The sequence below is a fragment of the Schistocerca americana genome, chromosome X (genome assembly GCF_021461395.2).
Source record: "Schistocerca americana isolate TAMUIC-IGC-003095 chromosome X, iqSchAmer2.1, whole genome shotgun sequence".
In the NCBI taxonomy this organism is placed as follows: Eukaryota; Metazoa; Arthropoda; class Insecta; order Orthoptera; family Acrididae; genus Schistocerca; species Schistocerca americana.
In genome coordinates, this window is record NC_060130.1 from 947,483,053 (window position 1) to 947,503,079 (window position 20,027).

The window sequence follows — 20,027 nt, forward strand, 5'->3', positions numbered from 1 at the left end:
CAACATTTTTTTTAACAGTCAATTTGAAAGCACTAAGGCTTCATCTTCACGCATGTTATGTACCAAACTTTTAAAACTGTACTGCTAATCATTTACAAACAAAAAATATATAGATGCAAATTTTGCCAAAAATAGATGCTACATTTTCAAGTGCCTAGTAATGAAGTAATTTTTTTCAACTTTAGGCAAAAATTGCCAAATATCTGTGTAGAATGCCTGTTCAACTGTTACCAACAAGCAGCTCAAATTTTCTCTGGAGGAGCTTCATACATACAGTTTGTCATGGATGGACTGTAACACAGTCATGTGGAAAAATTACACTGTTGAATTATGCATAACCCCTATATTGTTGCAGGCAGTGGCTTATGATAGGGGGCAAACCACTGTTCCTCTAATTACATTTCCCTCACAATACCTCCACTTTGTTGGGAAATTATTTTATTCTGTACATCCCTCAGAAAGATGGTCCTAATGTGAACAGTCATAGCTACACATTTTGTTGTTGTTGGCATGTGTATGCCTGTACCCATTCATGATTCTGAACATGAATACATAAAACTCTCTCTCTCTCTCTCTCTCTCTCTCTCTCTCTCATGGGAACCAGATGAAAGAAGAAATACAGTTACTTTGTGTTATTGTTTGCTATTCATAGCACACGTCAAGGTACAGTTCTGGAACTTACAAATTTCACATCAAATAAATGTTTTCAGACACATCCATATTCATACCATGTGGAGTTCTCTGCATTTCCTTTGCCTTTGCTGCCTGCTCTTTTGCTGTCATCGGGCTTGTATGGTGTTGAACTACTGTGACTTGGGCTAGGAAATTCCCTTGTACTTCCAACTTTTGTTATATCTTCAGGAGCTCCAATCACAGTAGAAATTCTGTTGTAGACTAACACCGACCTGTAAAGAATCAAATATAATATTTTATGAAGCAAAATAATATTACGAATCTCACTCAGTTGATAAAACATTACTGCCCATGTATTCCAATCAAACAGTACCTAATTACCAGAGTCTATTTACATTTTCAAGCAAAGAAAATTCCAGTGAATCAGCAACAATTACACTTTCTCCTTCGTGTCTTGTGCTCCCAGTTCCAATCTGTGCTTGGTGACTGCCAACTACATGAAGTACAGTAACAGCACCTCATAAAGTTACCCCTGTGTTGTAGTCCCAAATGTGCAGTTTCCATGTAATGTTAGATCCAAAACCAATTCAATGTGCACATTCATGTGCAACATGGATGATTTTCTTATTTCCAAACGCAAATTATTTGTACACATACACGTACTGCACTTGAGTAAAAAACTGGACATGTCTATTTGTGCCATTTTTAAAGGTGTGTCTAGATGGGCCATATTTTACAGCAATACAGGGTGGCAAAAGCATTGCCATCAATATTGCTGCAATAGATGGCAGTTTTGTGAAATTGCTGGGAAATATTGCTGACACTGCAGACTGTTACAGGTACACTGCAGGTTGTTACAGGTAGACACTGACATACTGCTAAGGGATTGCCAGTGTTGTCACCAAGTGTGAAGGATATCTCGTATTGCAGGGCAGTATCTGTCTCTATCCCTCCTGTAAATATTTCCCTGTTGTTCTCATCTTTGTTTCCTACTTCTCTCACTGAAAACGCTGCAGTCATATGTCTGAGTGAAAAAAATACCATTTTGCTTTTGTTCACATGTCTGCATGTGTACATATAGCCACATATTCTAGTTGTTTGTTGTGTACAGCAATGGAGAAGAGGACAAACAAGACTACTATGAATTTTATAAATGCTATTAACCTATGACCAGAGCTATGGGACATTGAAATTACTGTAGCCTATACAAGGATCTCAACTTGAAAAAAAGCAACTGGCACACTGTTACTGATATTTCGGAATCACGCTTGATAAAGCATACAAAGAATTCCAAAGTCTTCAATCTTATGCCAGATGAAAAGCAAAAACATCATACAGGAACAGTAGAAGTGCGGGTGGCTCTTCACCCATATGGTCTGCATTTGATGTCATGAGCTTCACTCTATCTCGAGATGTACCTGAAGTGCCAGCAGCGGTTTGTGCTTGTAAACAAAAAGTATTGTATTCTTATTCCCAATTAATGAAGTCTTTCAGTCCTTCTATCAAAGCAATGCATACCAGTACCATGAGGTTTATTGATGAATAGTGAAATTTAAAGAGCTACGGTACATTAAACTTCTGAGCAAATTGCCAGTAGCTAAAAACCGAAGGGCAATGGCCAGTTATGTTGTAATAGTATACACTTTCCAGTTGTGTTGTAACAGTATACACTCTCCTGTATTTGTATTGATTTTAGCGATTCTTGGACAAATTGCTTGTACAAAATATTCAAAATTAAGTTTCAATATTCTCATTCACTGGTTAAATTTTTAGAAGCATTCCGCTTACTTAAAAAAGAATGTCTTCATGACACATGACTTCTCTTGTTCTTTCTAACTTGATTTCTTGTGTGATTTAAAAGTAGGAGAGCCGCACTCTCACTAGCTTGCATTCGCCCGTTTTGTGGCATTAGTGTGGCTCCTTGTAAAAACTTCTGGCCTGGAAATGTGTTGCCACAAACATTGCTGGGCAATAGTGGCCAGTCATGCTGTAGTACACGTGGTGGCAATTCACGTGGCCACAATGTTGCCAGACAACAATGTCAGTTTATACTGTCAGTAATATACAATTTTTGTGGCTCATGTAAATGTACCTTAAGTTACGCATTGCTTCCTGCAACTGAGAGAGAGAACAGTCAGGGGAATAACTGACCACGTCCTGGGGTGTGTCCATCTGTTAACAGATTTGTGTGTTTCTAAAAAAACAAGTCATTGTTTGGTAATATAATGAGCCATATATAACGAGTGTTGAATGTGGTTGACTGTGATTTGGAGTTGCACTTTTACAATAATTCTGGAGATAATAATAGTAGGTGAAACCACAACACTGCATTACATGTTGGTAAATTCCATTTTTTTTAATTATAAAATTTACAGGGCACATTGCCTCATACTGAAAGAACAATGTTACAGTGTACAGCCCTGTAGAAAGTCACAGTGATAGTGAAATATCTAAAAATGTGTTTATACTGTGCTAGTGAATTGCCAGCAATAAGTGTTTCCCAGGCAGCATTTCTCAGATACGTCACAGAAACTGGTACTTTCATGAATGATTATAACAGTTCTGTTTACAATTCATGCATCATTCATATCAAAATAATGACACTGCTATGACTTTCCTCTTTTGTCACAGATGATTGAGATAATACTAAGCCAGTAGAAAGCATCAATAGGCAGAACATGGAAAAATGCCATCACATGGGGTGATTAGAAACAGATTTCAACATCAAAGAAAAAAACAGGTAACTCTGAAAAGAAATATGAAAATTAAAATTGTATGGGATTATAAGTCTTGTGGCTAATCCTTAAACTTATAATTGGATTTTGGGCCTATCTCATGCTCTTCAACATAAAAAAAATAAAATCTTGGTGTTTCTATTCACCCTGCAGCAAGGGGTGGATAGAAACAGCAGCATTAACCTTATTATTATTTTTCTATTTATTGGTATTTGGGGCAAATAGGGACATTTCAACACTGGTTTTGGATCTAGGAGAATAAGAAACAAAATTTACCTGGTTCAAAAAAGTTCTATACAACATAAAAAATATTATACCTATAATTATTTTATTGCAACTTTAAATTGATGAACTCGATTTTTTTTGTTAATGTATCAAGTCACTGACATCATGTTTAAAAACGATGTCTTTGAAACTACAAGCCAAGCCCCCAAAAGTAGCAAAGAGCTTTTGAAAAACATCTTGACTAAAAAGTGACTCATCAGCTGTTAAAATAAATGTGTTTAATTGGCCATTTTTCCCGTCCAAATAAACATCCACATAACCTTTGCCTTCTAAATAACAAATTTTAAATATATACAATTTAAATGATTGCTTGCATTTTCCATATACTTTAATCACAGCATTTTGAAATTTATAATTTCCTTGTTAGACTGGATCACTAACAATCTAAACAAACAACTCTTTGAATGAATGTTCCCATTTGTCTCCCGATATGACAGCATCGAACGTTTTTGGAAGTTCCATTGCTATTCACCCCATTCTTTCTACTCACCCCATTTTATGGAATATAGTTGTTCAAGAACTCGAGAAAGGCTTGTACACTGAAATGTGGCTGATAGGTCAGAAAAAATTTACTTTATGGGATGTCCAGTCATAAGTACAGGAATGATTTCACTATTAAGTTGGATTTTTATTATACACAGGCAGCAAAGATTATTTTAGGCTGTGGGAAAGTAGAAAATTATTTCACTGGATGCTCTTTTCAGAGGAAGGAAGTGGCAACTCATACGAGAATCGGACAGAAGACCTACTCAAACACTTTAGATAAAAAACAACAACTTGTATGCTCATAATACATTCAAAAAATGTGGCTATTGTGGTTTGCAAGTCTTTTTTTTTTTTTTCACATGTTACAAATCAGAAGAAATTGGCTCAACAGGATTCTCAACTTCTGTTGGTGGAGCAGCAAAATGGCATTGAAGTGGGTATCTCAACTATATATCTAATGGCAAACCAGACAAAACTTCATTTTCCACACACTTGAGTCATTAAAATGGAAACCAGCTGACTACAAAAGATATTAATCTTCCAAATTAAGCAATGGAGTTTTGCAGGCAAGAAGAAAACTGCAGCCCATTAAGGAATGGGTCTTCAGACAATTTTTAATGAAGATTTTAATCTGCCTTTTCATACTCCAAAAAGACATCTGCCAAACATGTGATTAAATTGAACCTGATTGCAAATGAAGGACGAAGGGAAAGACTGAAAACTGCCAATGAACTATGTCTGCAGAAGGCAGAGCAAGAAAATGAGAGCCTCAGAAATGAAACTTCACAGGAAACACTTATTTTCAGTTTCTACTTGGAGAAAACAGTCCAGACAATTCAGCAAAAGTGGAATAATACTGCAGTGTATATGTGTATAATCTTGGAATGGACAGCTGTGGTGGACAATATAGTAATTGTAAAATAGTTGTGGTAAAATGTTACCTTGTTAGCAAAAGGGCAAAGAGTTTCGAGCAGTGATAAATGACAAGAAGTCAAATATTTCTACCAAATGACACTTATTTCACAGTTATTAAAAAAATCACAATACAATCATGAATTTTGTGGCTTGAACATTTGGTGGATAAACACAGAAGAGGGAATTGCACCTTTAATAATGAGGACTCACATGTAGAAGAGAAATCTGTAAAATTACTTTCTTTTTCTACATGTATGAAAACAACTGGACAGGTATTTTCTTATCTGATGAAATCGTTAAAATTTTCTCTCTGTCTTCTTTCCTCTGCATACATAAATTGAAGTCCCTGCTCACTTCTATTTGTATGTATGGGCTGGTCTCAGAAACTACAATAGGGATTTGATTCGGTTTTGACAGATAGATGGATTGACTCACAAGGAAGGTTTGTTCATATAATTCATAAATATTTTGTTGAAACTGGAAGAAATACGATGAATTAACAATGGCATTGCCATCTACCAGTACAGCTGCCAACAACTCCAGACAGCAGACAAGCTTGAGCAGAAACCTTGTCATGCCTGGGGGTCTAGCACATGCCTGAATGGCAAAAGAAAGGTCATGGAATTAAATCCCAGTTGGACCAAGGATTTTTCACAGTCTTTTATCCTGAAATTCACCTCTCAATGATGTGGACATTGAAGCAAAACATGGTTCGGATTACACATTAAACTATAGGTCACATTTTCCCAGAGCAAGATCATAGTTGGGTTTTATAGTCTAGCAGTAAAGTGCGAGATTGGTAACAAAAAAACTGCAGGATCAAATCCCGGTCAGACCACAGATTTTCATCACTGTTTTTTAACCTAGCAATCACCTCTTCATGGCATGGAGATTTGCCACGAACAAAACACATTTCGGATTAAACATTGACACAGGTCACCTTTTCTCAGTTGGATAACTAACTAGATGAAGGTTTGTGAGTATAATTTATAAATATTTGGTGCTAATTGGCTGAATTATGATGAATTATAGTCCCCTGCCATACATTTTCTGTCTGTCCTTCAAAAAGCAACTTCTAAATTATTATGGCAGGTCAAGTAACTTTTACTGAATGCTGCGCTACACTAAGTCACACACATACATGACACTATTTTTCAACATAGTCAAGTCACTGGTCAGAACATCCTAGCAACCATTCAATTCCTTGATGGCAGAGCCATTCAAGAACTGCTGTATGGATGTCCTTATCATTGAAAAATCTCTTTCTCCCCAGAAGTTCTCTCAGTCTCCTGGAAACATGGAAATTGCATGGTGCAAAATCTGCACTGTTTGGCAGATTACCATCACCTACAATTGAGTAGCTTTAGTGAAATTGTTGACACCATTTTACTATGGCTGCACACAACATTACATTTGGTCCATACAACACCATAATTTTACAGTGAATCTGTGTACAATTTACACATTTCACCCACAAGGACAGTACTGTTCCTCTTACTTCAATTTTGGAATACATTTCCAGTTGCTGCACCATTTCACTCCCACACTATGATTCACTTGTTACCCGTACCACAGCAGAACTGGGTCTGCAGAATACCCGGAACATGTACTCTTGGTGCACAGTAGTCTTAGCATGGGACAACACATGTAACTTACTTTCTGAAGTCCCTATGCAGCACAGAATTTTAAAATCTGATAAGCACAAATAAATGTAACAGTGATGCATAGTAAATAATGGTAAACCTTGTACGCTAAAGAAGAAAATCATTACCTGGGATCCTGCTGTGGAGTGGATGGACACACATTGTCTGATGTCATGCTGTTGTTGAAAGTCACTCCCTCATCTGGTGCCTGATCCTGGTACACACATTGTTTTTCAGTATCACACAATATTTAAAACACTATCTTTATGATTATAATATTAAAACATGTAGAAGATTTAGCAAATATTTACTGTCATCATTAGTACCTCTACAAAATTGTTAAAATGAGGAAAGGACAAAAGTGTTTGCTGACAGTTTCCCGCACGTTTAATGTCACAGCTTGTAGCATCATATCCTAAACTGATTGTCATCCTCTACTCTCCAGAGGACTTCAGGATCTCTTCACAGGTCAGGTGTGCGCAAAATATCAGAAACAAGTACTTAAGCAGCATATGTATAACACTTGCAGAGTAATTAATCTGTTTTACAACAATGATTAGTGTAATTTTGTAGACCACCTCATAAAGAAACTTTGTTACTTCACATTTTATGCAGCAGAAAAAAATGATGACCCTCAAACTAGGATAAAAACCAAAGAAAATATTCATTTTGCACATGAAAACAGTTGAATCCTATATTGTATGGTCCCACAGATTGTCACATGTATCAATGGCAATTTCACTATAGGTACAGAACGCGGACTGAACTCGAAGTAACAGTGCTCAGTAGAAATTTATCAGGAAAGCATATCAGATACCCAGTGAGGTATTATTTCATTTTCAAAAAATTCAACAATATTTCCAATATCAACACAAATTTGGAAAATAAAACATTTTACTGTCAACAGCGAATTGAGACATATACTTCGTGTTTCTATCAGCTATATGCTTTTACAGTCAAAATAGAAGATCTTTTCTGTGACTATCTTAAGAATATAACATGCAGATTTCCCAATCACACAATGAAAACATTGAAAGATTTCAAGTTTCCAGCAATTTACTAAGAGAGTTATGCTTCAGCATCAGAGATAAGGATAATCTAAAATCAATCAAAAAGATTTATTGTACAGATATTTTGAAGAAATACTTCAGCCAAACATTCGGGACACAACCACTTTCAAAGCCAAAAAGAATAAGCATAATTAGTGTCAACAAGGGGATAAGCAATCAGAATTCAGGTGCTGTCTATTGAGACTACCAAAGCTGGAAAACTTATAATGAAAGAAAGTAAATTCTTTTCCCAGCTAAAAAATCTGAACACAACCAGTGAAATTACCTACGTATTTAATTGCATGCATTAAGCTGCAATGAAAATTCTGAAGGGCCCCAGGTGTGAAATATTGTAAAGATTCAATGTGGCTTGGTAATACCATAAAAAACTGCTTACTACAAGGAGGATGGTGTATTTGAAATGAAAAGACTGCAGAAATTCAGAAATTAAATGAAACTGAAATCGTTGTGAGACAAGTTGAGCAAAACGTCTTTCCCAATTTTAGGGCCAAGTTATACACATATAACAATCAAACAGTAGCAAGAAGTTTTCATCATGTGTGAAAACAGTCAGCAGACTTGGATCATCTTTTTAAGTCTTTGTTAACAAAATGTGTATCAAAACAGAAGATAGTAAAATGAAGGCTGTTAGAACACTTCCACTGATGAAGACCATACTACTACACTTTCCTTATTGCACAAATGCAAATAGAACAGGAAATTAAGTAAGATAGTTAAGTAAATGCACTGTACCTTTACTGCCTACAAAGCAGAGCTTCAAGCCACTGTTTATTGTAGATCACTCAGCTATGTATATTGTGTAACTTTAAAACGGCAAAATAACTCCCAATGAATATGACAGCTGTGGCTACGAAGGCTTTCCCGGCATAATAATTGATAATATTCTTCTCGGGTATGCAGCCGGATCATGGCTATTCAGATAAACAGATCCGCCGTGCTTTCCAGTATGGACCTTCGCCTGAACCACCAGAAGATACCTGCAAACCGGTGGCTTTTCTGCCTTTTGCTGGGAGCATTTCCTCGAAGATAGGAAGAATTCTGAAAAGATACCATATCAAAAGTATTTTTCGTCCGCCAGCCAAGATTAGAGTGCTCCTTGGCTCTGTAATGGATGACTTGGGTTTGAGGAAGCCCGGTGTGTACAAGATCCCTTGCCACTGTGGGAAGGCTTATATTGGGCAGAGAATCCGGACCATTCAGGACTGAAGTGTTGAGCATCAGCGGCACACACGGCTGCTTCAACCTGAGAAATATGCAGTGGCGGAGCACTGTGTTTTAAAAGAATCCATAGAGATTCGTTTATCTGACAATCTTATTAATAGAGACAAGGGCTATCTTTTAAGTAAGACTTGGGACCCGGTGTTATCTGACATCAAAAAACAACGGTCTGTGTTTCGATCGTCGGAATAAATTTTTTTTTTAATTTTTGACAGCGATATCTCGATTTTGCCTATTTCCACCACTGGCGGCGCGGTATGTTTACTGCGCTAGAGGGCAGTTACTGCACCTTCTAGCCCACGCGTTGTGGGTCTTCTGCGGCCTATATAGGGGCCGCAGCTTGCGCTAGGAAGTCAGTTCCGGCGAGTTCGTGCACCAGCACTCTCACCTGAAGATGGCGGCCAGATGGACCGCGGAAATATTATGTCATGAAGACGTTATGATCCGGCTGCATACCCGAGAAGAATATAATCAATATGACAGCTCCTTGAGATCAGTCAGTTTCCTTGTTACAGATACAGGTGAACAGATCTGTGTCATGAGTCTTTACTTCAGAAGGCTTCGGACATGGTTCCACAATGTCATTTAATTAATAAAGTATGAATATACGATCAGTGACATCAAACGAAAAATGGTTCAGGGTCTATTATTGCCATGATTGACTACTGTAAAATTCTACAAGGTTTCATTAACAACAGCTCCAGTTACCATGATCTCTTTCTAAATTCCTCTAAGCCCTTCCCATGGAGAAGTAGCCTGGTTAAGTGACAACAGAGGTCTGATTAGTACATATCTTGTTTGCTCCATTGATTCCTCACAAATCATAGTATACAATTCCCACATCAACACCACCCATGAGGCATTTCATCCCTACATTATAAATTATTTTACATGTCCTCTCACATCATAAATACTTATCTCAAGTTGTTCTGTGTTGCAAATACTCAACTATGGAATAACTTGCACCTCAACATTGGAGAAGTTTTGCTTAAATATTGTTTCAAAAATGCCCTAATCGTTTCTTTCTTGTTGAATGATGTCAGGTTTGCCTTTACTTGGTCGATATACATCATTATCTATAGTCTCAAATTTGTTCCCCAATGCCTCAGGAAAGTTTTAACTCTTCTCTTCTTATCTAATTTTTTCCCTCTTCATGGAAAGCTTTTCTTATCACAATTGTTATATTACAAATCAGTTAAGTATTCACATGCACTGTCATTCTTTAATTGCTACCCAAAAATATTTATGTGTACACTGAAAAATGCAAGGTCTCTGATATGATGTCAGAGAGGGAGAGATCCGGCAAACTTGCTGGCCAAGGTAGTGTTTGGCAAGCATGAAGACAAGCAGAGAAAACTCTCGTCACGTGCAGGCAGGCATTGTCTTGTTGAAATGTAAAGCCAAGATGGCTTGCCATGAAGGGCAACAAAATGGGGCATACAATATCATTGAGTTATTGCTGGGCTATAAGAGTGCCACAGATGACAACCAAAGGGGTCCTTCTATGAAAAGAAATGGCAGTGCAGACCATTATTCCTGGTTGTCAGGCTGTATGGCAGGCAACAGCCAGTTTGGCATCACACCACTATCCAGTACATCTCCAGACACATCTTCGGCTTGGAACCTCATTGACTGGAGTAGAATTGTCTTCAGTGATGAGTCTCACTTAAAATTTCGTATGGGCAGGGCCCTCCAACCAGTTTGAGATTTTGATCATCTAATATGCTAATTGGGCAGAATTTGGCACAATATTCTTAAGGAGGACATCTTACAATGCTATCCGAAGCTGAATAACTGCTTGCATAAGGGGCAGAGGTGGACGAACATGTTATTGACTTGTTCAATTTGAGAATCTCTTTCTCTGGAATACATCATCCAATCTTTCTGAAATTGTCATAATTTGTTTGTCGGTACACATACATCACTTCTACTTATTTCTATCCCATTCAGATAATTCCTTTATGGTGCATATTTTTTCCCCACTTAGAGTGTATTTCATGTGATGTAGAATCTACATGAAGAACCAACAACAGAAGTTAACTTAAAGCTGGGCAGGGCCTACAGAAACATGGAAACTATTGTTGTTAACAACACATGAAAATGCTGCACTATCATGTGGAATCAGTAATAAATCAAGCGGTCAGTGATGACATTCAAACACGAGTATATATACTACTGTATTCCTATCTGTCCAGATTCCTCATGACGAGTAGATGTGTATCCCACACCTTGCCACCTGCAATCACTACCAGCTCTGAGAGGAAGGTATATGTAAAAAGCTGTGGTACAGCCAGGAGTACTTGCATAGCAACCTCAAATGGAAACTTTTTGTAGCTCATTTACATCTATATCTGTATGACTACTACGCGATTCATAATTAAGTGCCTGGTGGAAGGTTCACAGAATCACTTTGAGACCATTTCTCAACCATTTAATTCTTGAATAGCATGTGGGAAAAATGAACATGTAAATCTTTCCATGTGAGCCCTGATCTCTCTCTCTCTCTCTCTCTCTCTCTCTCTCTCTCTCTCTCTCTCTCTCTTTACTGTGGTAACTTCTCCCTATGTGGGTGCTACATGACAAAATATTTTTGCATTCACAAGACAAAGCTGCTGATTGGAATTTCATGAAAAATTTGCAGCAAACGAAGATGCCTTTGTTTTAACAATTGCCATCCTAAATTAGTTATCCTGCATGTCATACTCTCATCCCATTTCACGATAATACAAATCTTGCTAATCTTCTTTTTGATGTCCTCTGTCAATGCTATCTGGTATGGATCCCATACTGCAACACAATAATACTCCAGAAGAGGACAGACAAGTGTAGTGTAGGCAGTCTCTTTAGTACGTTTGGTGCACCTTTTAACTGCTTTGCTAACAAAATCCAGTCTTTGGTTCACATTCCCTACAACACTTTCTATGTGATGGTACTAATTTAAGTTGTTTGTAATTGTAATCCTTCAGTATTTAATTTAATTGATAACCTTTAAATTTGTGAAATTTAGTGTGTAAATGAAATTTAATGGATTCATTTTAGTACTCATGTGGGCAACTTCACACTTTTCATTATTTAGGGTCAACTACCATTTTTGGCACAATACAAATATCTTGCCTAACAAAGAAATGGTCCAATCCAATGTCTTGAAACCTGTCCTGAAATTTTTCACACAGGAAGAATACACTACAAGAAATGCATTGTCAAAATTTTAGCTGCTAAGGAAAAAAGCGTTAAAGAATGTTAAATTTGCTTATTTTTGCCACATGAAGAACCACTTACAGCAGTGGTTTGTACAGCCCTTCCTACCTAGAGTCTAAATGGCAAATAAGCAGATGCAGCCATGGCAAGAGAACATAGCTCCGCACAGTGCAAAGCCCAAAGTGCACACACAAGAATTTCAAGCACTTAAATGATGCCAAAAACGTCTCAACTTATTAGTTATTTAGATAACTTGCTGTTCACATTGACAGCTAAACTGTTGCAGATGCAATTATTATACAAGTGACTAGCACAGGAAAGGAAATCAAGGCAGCGTATACTGTTACATTACAGACGACTTCCATTAATTGAGACTTGTTCATTCACTGCAGTCATCACAAAAATGTGAAGTGTCTATCAGACGACAAAAACAAGCATTTTCCTTACTCCAGTCACGCATGATACAAGAAAAATTAGAGCATTCAGGCATTACACAGTAATAATTAGTTTTGTTTAGACAGAATTGGGATGAAGTAAGAAATGGTTATCACTAACGTTTTGCATATTGCACTTGATCAAACTTGTAAAATGTAGTGATGCAAACTGACTGCACAAATGACTGAAAATAAACAATACTGTTCCACTGATGAACCTGAAATGACAAAGAGCTATTGGAAATTAAATTGTCCAACAATTTTCTCGAAAATGCTTTACAAGGTCAAAGAATTTATTTATCAAGAGGCTCAATCAGACTATTAGTTCCAGGTGGAATCTAAGTTATATTAACAATTTTTTTGTCATCCTTGTAAGGACAGAGGTATCATTATGTCCAGGCCCAGATCCACCAAAAGCAATGAATCCTTTTCTGCAACTGATATGAGGACATTTCAGATGTAATATTCAAATTATTCTCTCCCACTATCTGGATTTTTCTATGTTGATTACAATATTTTTGCAGTTAAACAGATCTTTTTCTTTTTAATTCTTGGTCCTAATTTGCCTTTAGGGTCTTGAAAACAGATATAAAGCTGCAGAAACAGTAATCCACTGATACTTATCACTGGCACTGTTGTATACGAATATGTCTCAGCATTCACTGTCTGCACAAGTGACTCTGTCTTTCTCATTAGAAATGATAAAGTGCAGTCCACATGCAGTTCTTGCATGAATCCTGAACGGTAGACTACATACAGCACTTCAGGGTGTAACAAATAGCTTTGTCTTCACATCAACTACAAATTTCCCTTTTATACATTTATTTGATGTGAACAACTTAATTTGCAACCTCCTTTTCCATATAATTTTCTGAATCTGTTTCACCAGGTCAAAGAAGCCTGGAAACCAGCAACGTGCCCAATCTCATAGATCTCCCTCAGCAATGGTGCACTGACTCTCAAGAGCAACCCTGAGTCTTTTGAATAGTTTTTCTTTCACATTTTTGCAATTTCATTTTGGTGAATATTCGTACTTCATGTAAATCTTCTTTTCATTTATATAATTCATGTTCAGAGTGTGTCACACAAAAGTAGTTTCGCACACTGCTTAACTTTAAGCATTTTCTTGCTTCGTCATTTAACCAAAAAATTTACAAGCTTTTATGTCACTGTATGCTATTGCTATACATGTTTTCTGTCGGCTAGGAAGGTACTGTATATTTGTTCTGGACTATATTTAGCACAATAATCAGTGTTGGATTCACAATTCACAGAATCATCACAGGTATTTCTTATTTCTTCTAATGTTTTCACAACTTCAAACAAAATATCAACATCATTTGAATTTTAATGCCCAAAAAATTAATTTATACATATAATACATATGTAGGTCTTCAGGAGAATAGGTGATTTTGATTGTGGACCACGTTCTTCATATTTCATCTCAGTAAGGTCGAAAACATTAATTGGATTTCCCATTACTGTGAAACTCTGGAACCTGCACAAAGACAGCAATAATATATGAAGAACCACAAAGAAAATTAATTCAGTTTTATTTCCATTGTTAATGTTTAGCAATACCATAAAGGCAACTGCTAATTATTATGCATATTAAATGAGTGAATAGTAGTTGTGAACAACTGTGTCAGAGGATCTATCAATGGAAACTGAAATTCCCTTTACGAATTATAATTGCATTGTGCTGTGTTGCCTGTTTACCAATGTGCTGTCAACCAAAGGCATATGCCTGCCGTGTGCACATGTTGTGTCTGCTACAGCTATGGTAGAAGTGTAAATTTCTCCAGCCACCTTGCGAACAATGAATTTGATGATTTTCAAAATTATTTTTAAAAAACCTACTAGCACTGTATCTTAGCACCTAAAATATTAAAATTTTATTTCTTTCAGTGTATTCTTCATGTATAAAAAATTTAAGGGCAGGTTTCAACATGTCAGATAGGACCATTTCCTTATGAATCATTTTGCAATTGGTTTTGATCTTCTGCCGACTTTACTAGACAGTACACAATAGCATCATCTATAGACAATAAGAGGATTGCCCACATTGCCCCCTAAATTATTTATATAGATTAGGAGAACAGAGGCCCCATAACACTTCCTTGGGGAATCCTAGATATCACTTCTGTTTCACTGGAAGATTTCCCATCATCATAGTACACGACCAATGTGACAGCCAAAGTTTCAGGTGAACCTGTAGTGTTGTTAATTTTGAACACAGTACTACAAGAGAACAGTTGTTTAATTAGTGTGCATCAAGTGATACTTTGCTAGTCCATGACAGTTGTAAATTATCCAGTACTCCTGTGGCAAAGACATGTGCCAAAATTAAGTAAATCTTTTATTTCTTTAAGTAATAAAGTGAACAAATATTTCATGTGTTCTAGTGTGATAAGCCTTCTTCCAGAGCAATCAAAGAGCTCACAGTTGTAGCCAGACGAAAGTGGTTTCACCTGGTCACAACAAATGGTGATGGTGATCGGCATTTAACTGGCTTGTGTTCCTCCCCAGCTACCTCCTGTTTTATACATCCTTTTTCCAAATTTTGTTGCTCTGATGCTGGTCAGTTGTCTTATTGTTTGTCCTACACCATTTCAAAAAGTCCGAGCTGCCTCAGAAAACCTCTCTAATCGATCTTGCACAGTTTCAGGCACAGCAGATGGAATGCCTGCTGCTCACTGAACTGACGTCCTTACTACAAACTCAAAAATCACCGCCATGGGTAGCTGCTCCAAAGTTTTGCCCACACCACATCCAGGACAAAGAGTGGTCGGACTTTGCCACCTACAAAATAACAGGTATGGAGCGATTTTCCTGAAGTGTATTGCATCTGTCTTACTCTCTGTGGAGAAACTGTTCCTGAGAACGTCACTTACCAATATTTTGACAGTCAAATCACTGTAGCAGCTGCACAAATTGAATTTTTTCATCTGAAGCAGCAGCCTGCTCAGACAGTCAAACAACAGATAGCAGAACTCGGAGGTCGCACACGACATTGCAATTTTAAATGTTCATGTGGAATTAATTATAGTGACATAATGTTACATGATCCTATTGCGCAGAATGTATCAGACACACACATTCACACTGCAATTCTAAAATTGTCTGACCTTGGTTTAAAAACAGTGCTGTGTGCAGTGGAATCTCAAGTAATTGTGGACTCAACAGAGGTTGAGTTTTAGGCTCCATATATTTATTTTGTATGTAGTGCACGAGATACATAGTGTCATGTGTAGAATAGTTTTGAAGTAATTAAGAAAAGTGCTCAGACAAATAGTAAGAACAATAAGAATAGTAGGAGTAAAAACTCTGAGTCTCATGGTACATGGAGTTTTGTAACACACTCCATGTTACAGAATTCTGTGAGAATCATCTTGTCAGAGTTTTTCAAGGCATGTACAGTAAAACTGTCAGTGCCATAAAGCTAGTTGCTTTCAATGTGGAGGTGAAGGCCACAATCAAACTCTGTGTTTATGTGGCAGGCAGGGCATAGGTGACAGCCACCATCGTGCTTTGCACGGTGACAACAACTGTGCTGTCAACAAATGTACAGACTACACATCATATCACTGAACCAAGTACTTCCGCATCATGGAACTCTTCTGCTGATATACACAGACAAACAAACAAACTTTTTGTTCATTTAAAAGTGGAACACAAGGCCATTAAGTCTTAACTGGACATTGGTGCTTCTGTTTTCCTGATAAATAAAGACACTTGTGCCAAAATATGGAGTCCACCATATAGCAGCATACTTCTATTTTGTCTGCCTACAATGGACAAGAAATTTCAGTCCTTGGTATGTGTAGTTTGCCAGAAACTTTCCAGGGAGTGATAAAGTGTATTTCTTTTCATGTACTCAATTCTAAAAATAGTGTAAACATATTTAGGTTAGATTTATTTGATTTGTTTAATTTGTACATTCAGAATGATGTGTTAAAAATCAGTCTTTCAGTGTCTCACACTAACGTTTTGACTTGTGTAGTAACTACAAGGAACTATTTGAACTGGGTATAGGAAGGACAACAGACTCTGATGTGCACATCACAATGCACAGCCATGATTTTTTTGCACATGACTTGCCCCCATGCAATATGTGAGCAAGTTGCTCGTGAATTGCAAAGATGGCAAGACAATGGGGTTTTCAAACCCCTTTTCTGTAAGCCAATGAGCATCACTTGGTTATTCTGAAGAGCCCTTCAGGTGATTTACAGTTGTGTGCTGACTTTAAGGCAATGCTAAACCCATGCACTGTATTGGATTCTTTTTCTCTTTCAGATCAGCAGCAATTGATGGACAATTTGGGATAGGGTAAATACTTTTCACGGATAGATTTGTGAGAGGCATATGTACAGTTACCACTGGATGAACAGTCTAAGCAATACTTTGTGATAAACACTCACTCAGATTTGTTTCAGTTTCAAAGACTACATTTGGAAATGCTTCAGCTCCTGCAATTTTTCAGTAGTTTCTGGAGCAGTTAACAGCAAAGCCCCTTCTTGTACAAACTATTTGGACGATATTAAGGTCACAGGTGGTACACCTGCTGAAGATTTAGCAAATTCAGACTGTGTGTTTAAAGTTCTTTCTGGTGCTGGCTTAAAGCACAATATGGAAAAGTCCTTCTTCAGCCAGGAAGAACTGAACTATGTTGGTCATGCAATAAATACACAAACTATACATTCAACTACATTGCACTTGGCTGCAATTAGAGATCTATCAGTGCCCTGTAACATTAAGGATCTCCAATCAGTCATAGGGACACTGAAAAAAAGGCATTCACCATTACCCATGGTGTTACAAAATTACACCAGTATTTGTACAATCAGACGTTCTATTTGCTGACAGATCATCGGCATTCAACAAAGCACAAAAAATGCAACAGTGGGCTCTGATATTGTCTATTTATCAGCATGAGTTGTTGTACGGAGCCGCTGCCCAACATTCGAATGCTCACATGTTGTCTTAGTTAGCAGTCAGTTTCAATACAGCATTTGATTCATCTGATGAATCATGTTTTCAGATTGATTCTCAGAATATTGAATGTCTTCAAAATTTTCCTCTCAACTTTCAGTGATTTGCTGCAGTCACTGCTACCAATGCAGCTCTTCAGGTCGGTTAGGAATATGTGCGCCATGGGTGGCCATACAGTTTGAAAGAAATTCTCCACCCCATACCACACTGCTATTTTCCGCACCATCACGTGCTTTCTGAGTGATCAGGTGTTTTCCTATTGCAGATAGAGAATGATGACATGTGTTGTGATTCCTCAATCCGTACAGCAGGAAGTCTTATCTTGATTGCACCAAGGTCACTGGAGCACAGTTCACACAAAACAACTTGGCCACCATCATTGTACTTGGCACGGCGTGGATGCTCAGATTGAACAAATGACCGCTTGTTGCAAACTTTGTGTGGAGAATCAGTCATCTATGCCGCAATGCTTTTTTCAGTGGTCACATCTGTTTGGACCATGGCAGCACATTCATGTTGCTTTTTGCAGGTCCATTCTGGAGCACATGATGGTTGTTAGTGGTAGGTGCTTACAGTAAGTTTCCTTTTGTTGTTCCCATGACATATACAACTACTGCAAGTAAGGTATTGGCTTTGTCTTTTTTTTTAAGGTCTTTCTGAGGTCACTGTCTCAGACAATGGTCCATAATTCACAGTAGTCACTTTCTAACAGTTTCGTGCCATCAATGGCAGTTCGTTTGAACATTCAAAAGTCATATAGAGAAATTCTGTAGCTCCCACACATGGGAGCAGTCACTCAAATATTTTTCTGTCCTCCTACCCCTCTTTGACAAGTGACGGGAAGTCACTGGCAGAATTGTTATGTGCTAGAAGGCATGATATACCATTACATTTTCAGTGGCTGCTGCAGAAAAAATTCATTCCGCAACATCGGACAAAGTTACACCTGGAGGAGGAAGTCTTTTACAAAGTCTTTGGCAAGAGGCAGCATTGGGAATGTGAAGACATTACCAAAGAACTCGGACACTCCTCATAAATTGCCCATGGTTCTGCTGGGTCACTGCGGTGGCTACGATACCAGCAGCACTGCACTTACGTGTATGTCAGTGATTCTGCTGCAGAATGTTTGCCCACAGACCTAGCACATCACTGGCATCCTCATATGCAGTTGCAGCCATCTTGCCACCTGTCACTGCTGGCATCATACTGTGGTGCCCATGGAGGTGGACGCCCCCGCTTATACTATTGCAGTCACCACTGCCGCTTATGTCTCCAATGTCTTATCGCCCAGAGATTGTGGAGCCACAGCAAAGTCGGCAACATAAATTGATATCACAGACAGACATTAGCAAGGGCTTGCTGCAATCCACAATGAAATATGAGAGGCACTCAAAACGACCAAGCCTCCCTCTCAGCAACAGCACACATGCAAGAGCTCTCCCCAGTTTGTGACCTCATCTGAAGGAGTCAGCATCACAGTATAGGACTAACATGACAGTCAAAGTTTTAGACAAACTTGTAGCATTGTTAATGTTGAACATCGTTCTGCAGGAAACAATTTGTTAATTAGTGCATCAAGTGGTGCTTTGCTAGTCCATGACAGTTGTAAATTATTTGGGATTCCTGTGCCAATTTATTTATGTAATACAGTGAACTAATATTTCATATGTTTTCGTGTGATGAGCCTCCTCCGAGAGCAATCAATGAACCCATAGGTGTGGCCGAACGAAAGTCGTTTTGCCTGGTTACAACACAGGCTCTTGAAATAAAGCAGTTAGTATAATTTCAAATGATTTTTTATGCCTACTACCAACTTTAACCATGTATTTTCACCAATATATTGAGGATAGATTGAAGTCACCTCCAACTATAATTGTACGAGTTGGGTACCTACTTGAAATGAGACTCAAGTTTCCTTGAGCCTTTCAGCAACTATATCATCTCAGTCAGTGGGGTTAGTAAGAGGAAGCAATTATTAATTTATCCTGGTTGTCAAACATAACCTTTAAGCATACTAACTCATAGCATTTATCTACTTTAAATTCAGTACAAGATAAACTACTTCTAAAAGCAACAAACATGCCCCAACCATCTGAATTTAATCCATTATTTAAGAAAACTGTTAGGTTGTTGATAAAAACTTCAAGTAAACTTATCTTGGGCTTTAGCAAGCTCTCATTGCCTGTAACAACATCTGCTTCAGTGTTTTTTCATGAGTGCTTGGAGCTCTGGTTCTTCACCAACACAGCTACGACAATTTACAACTAAAACACTAATGTTTCCTAGGTCTACCCTCATTCTGTGTTTGATCTGAATCCTTTGAGAATGTATCCCTGCTTAAACTTCTCAGAGACCTTATAACCTAAAAAACTGTCCAGCCCTCTCTACACAGCCCAACTACCCATGTAGCTCCACCAC

General features: G+C 37.8%; 1 protein-coding gene across 1 annotated transcript in view; it reads right to left on the reverse strand.

The window, feature by feature from the left end:
- Positions 1 to 622: 622 nt before the first annotated feature.
- The window catches only part of LOC124554822 (protein Daple), a 188,558-nt gene continuing 169,153 nt past the window's right edge, over positions 623 to 20,027 (reverse strand). Inside the window, exons 23-24 of the mRNA XM_047128485.1 lie at positions 6,826 to 6,911; positions 623 to 905 (exon numbers count right to left, since the gene is read on the reverse strand). Coding sequence (XP_046984441.1) covers positions 707 to 905; positions 6,826 to 6,911 — 285 coding nt within the window. The 3' untranslated portion in view covers positions 623 to 706. The remainder of the gene's footprint in view (positions 906 to 6,825; positions 6,912 to 20,027) is intronic.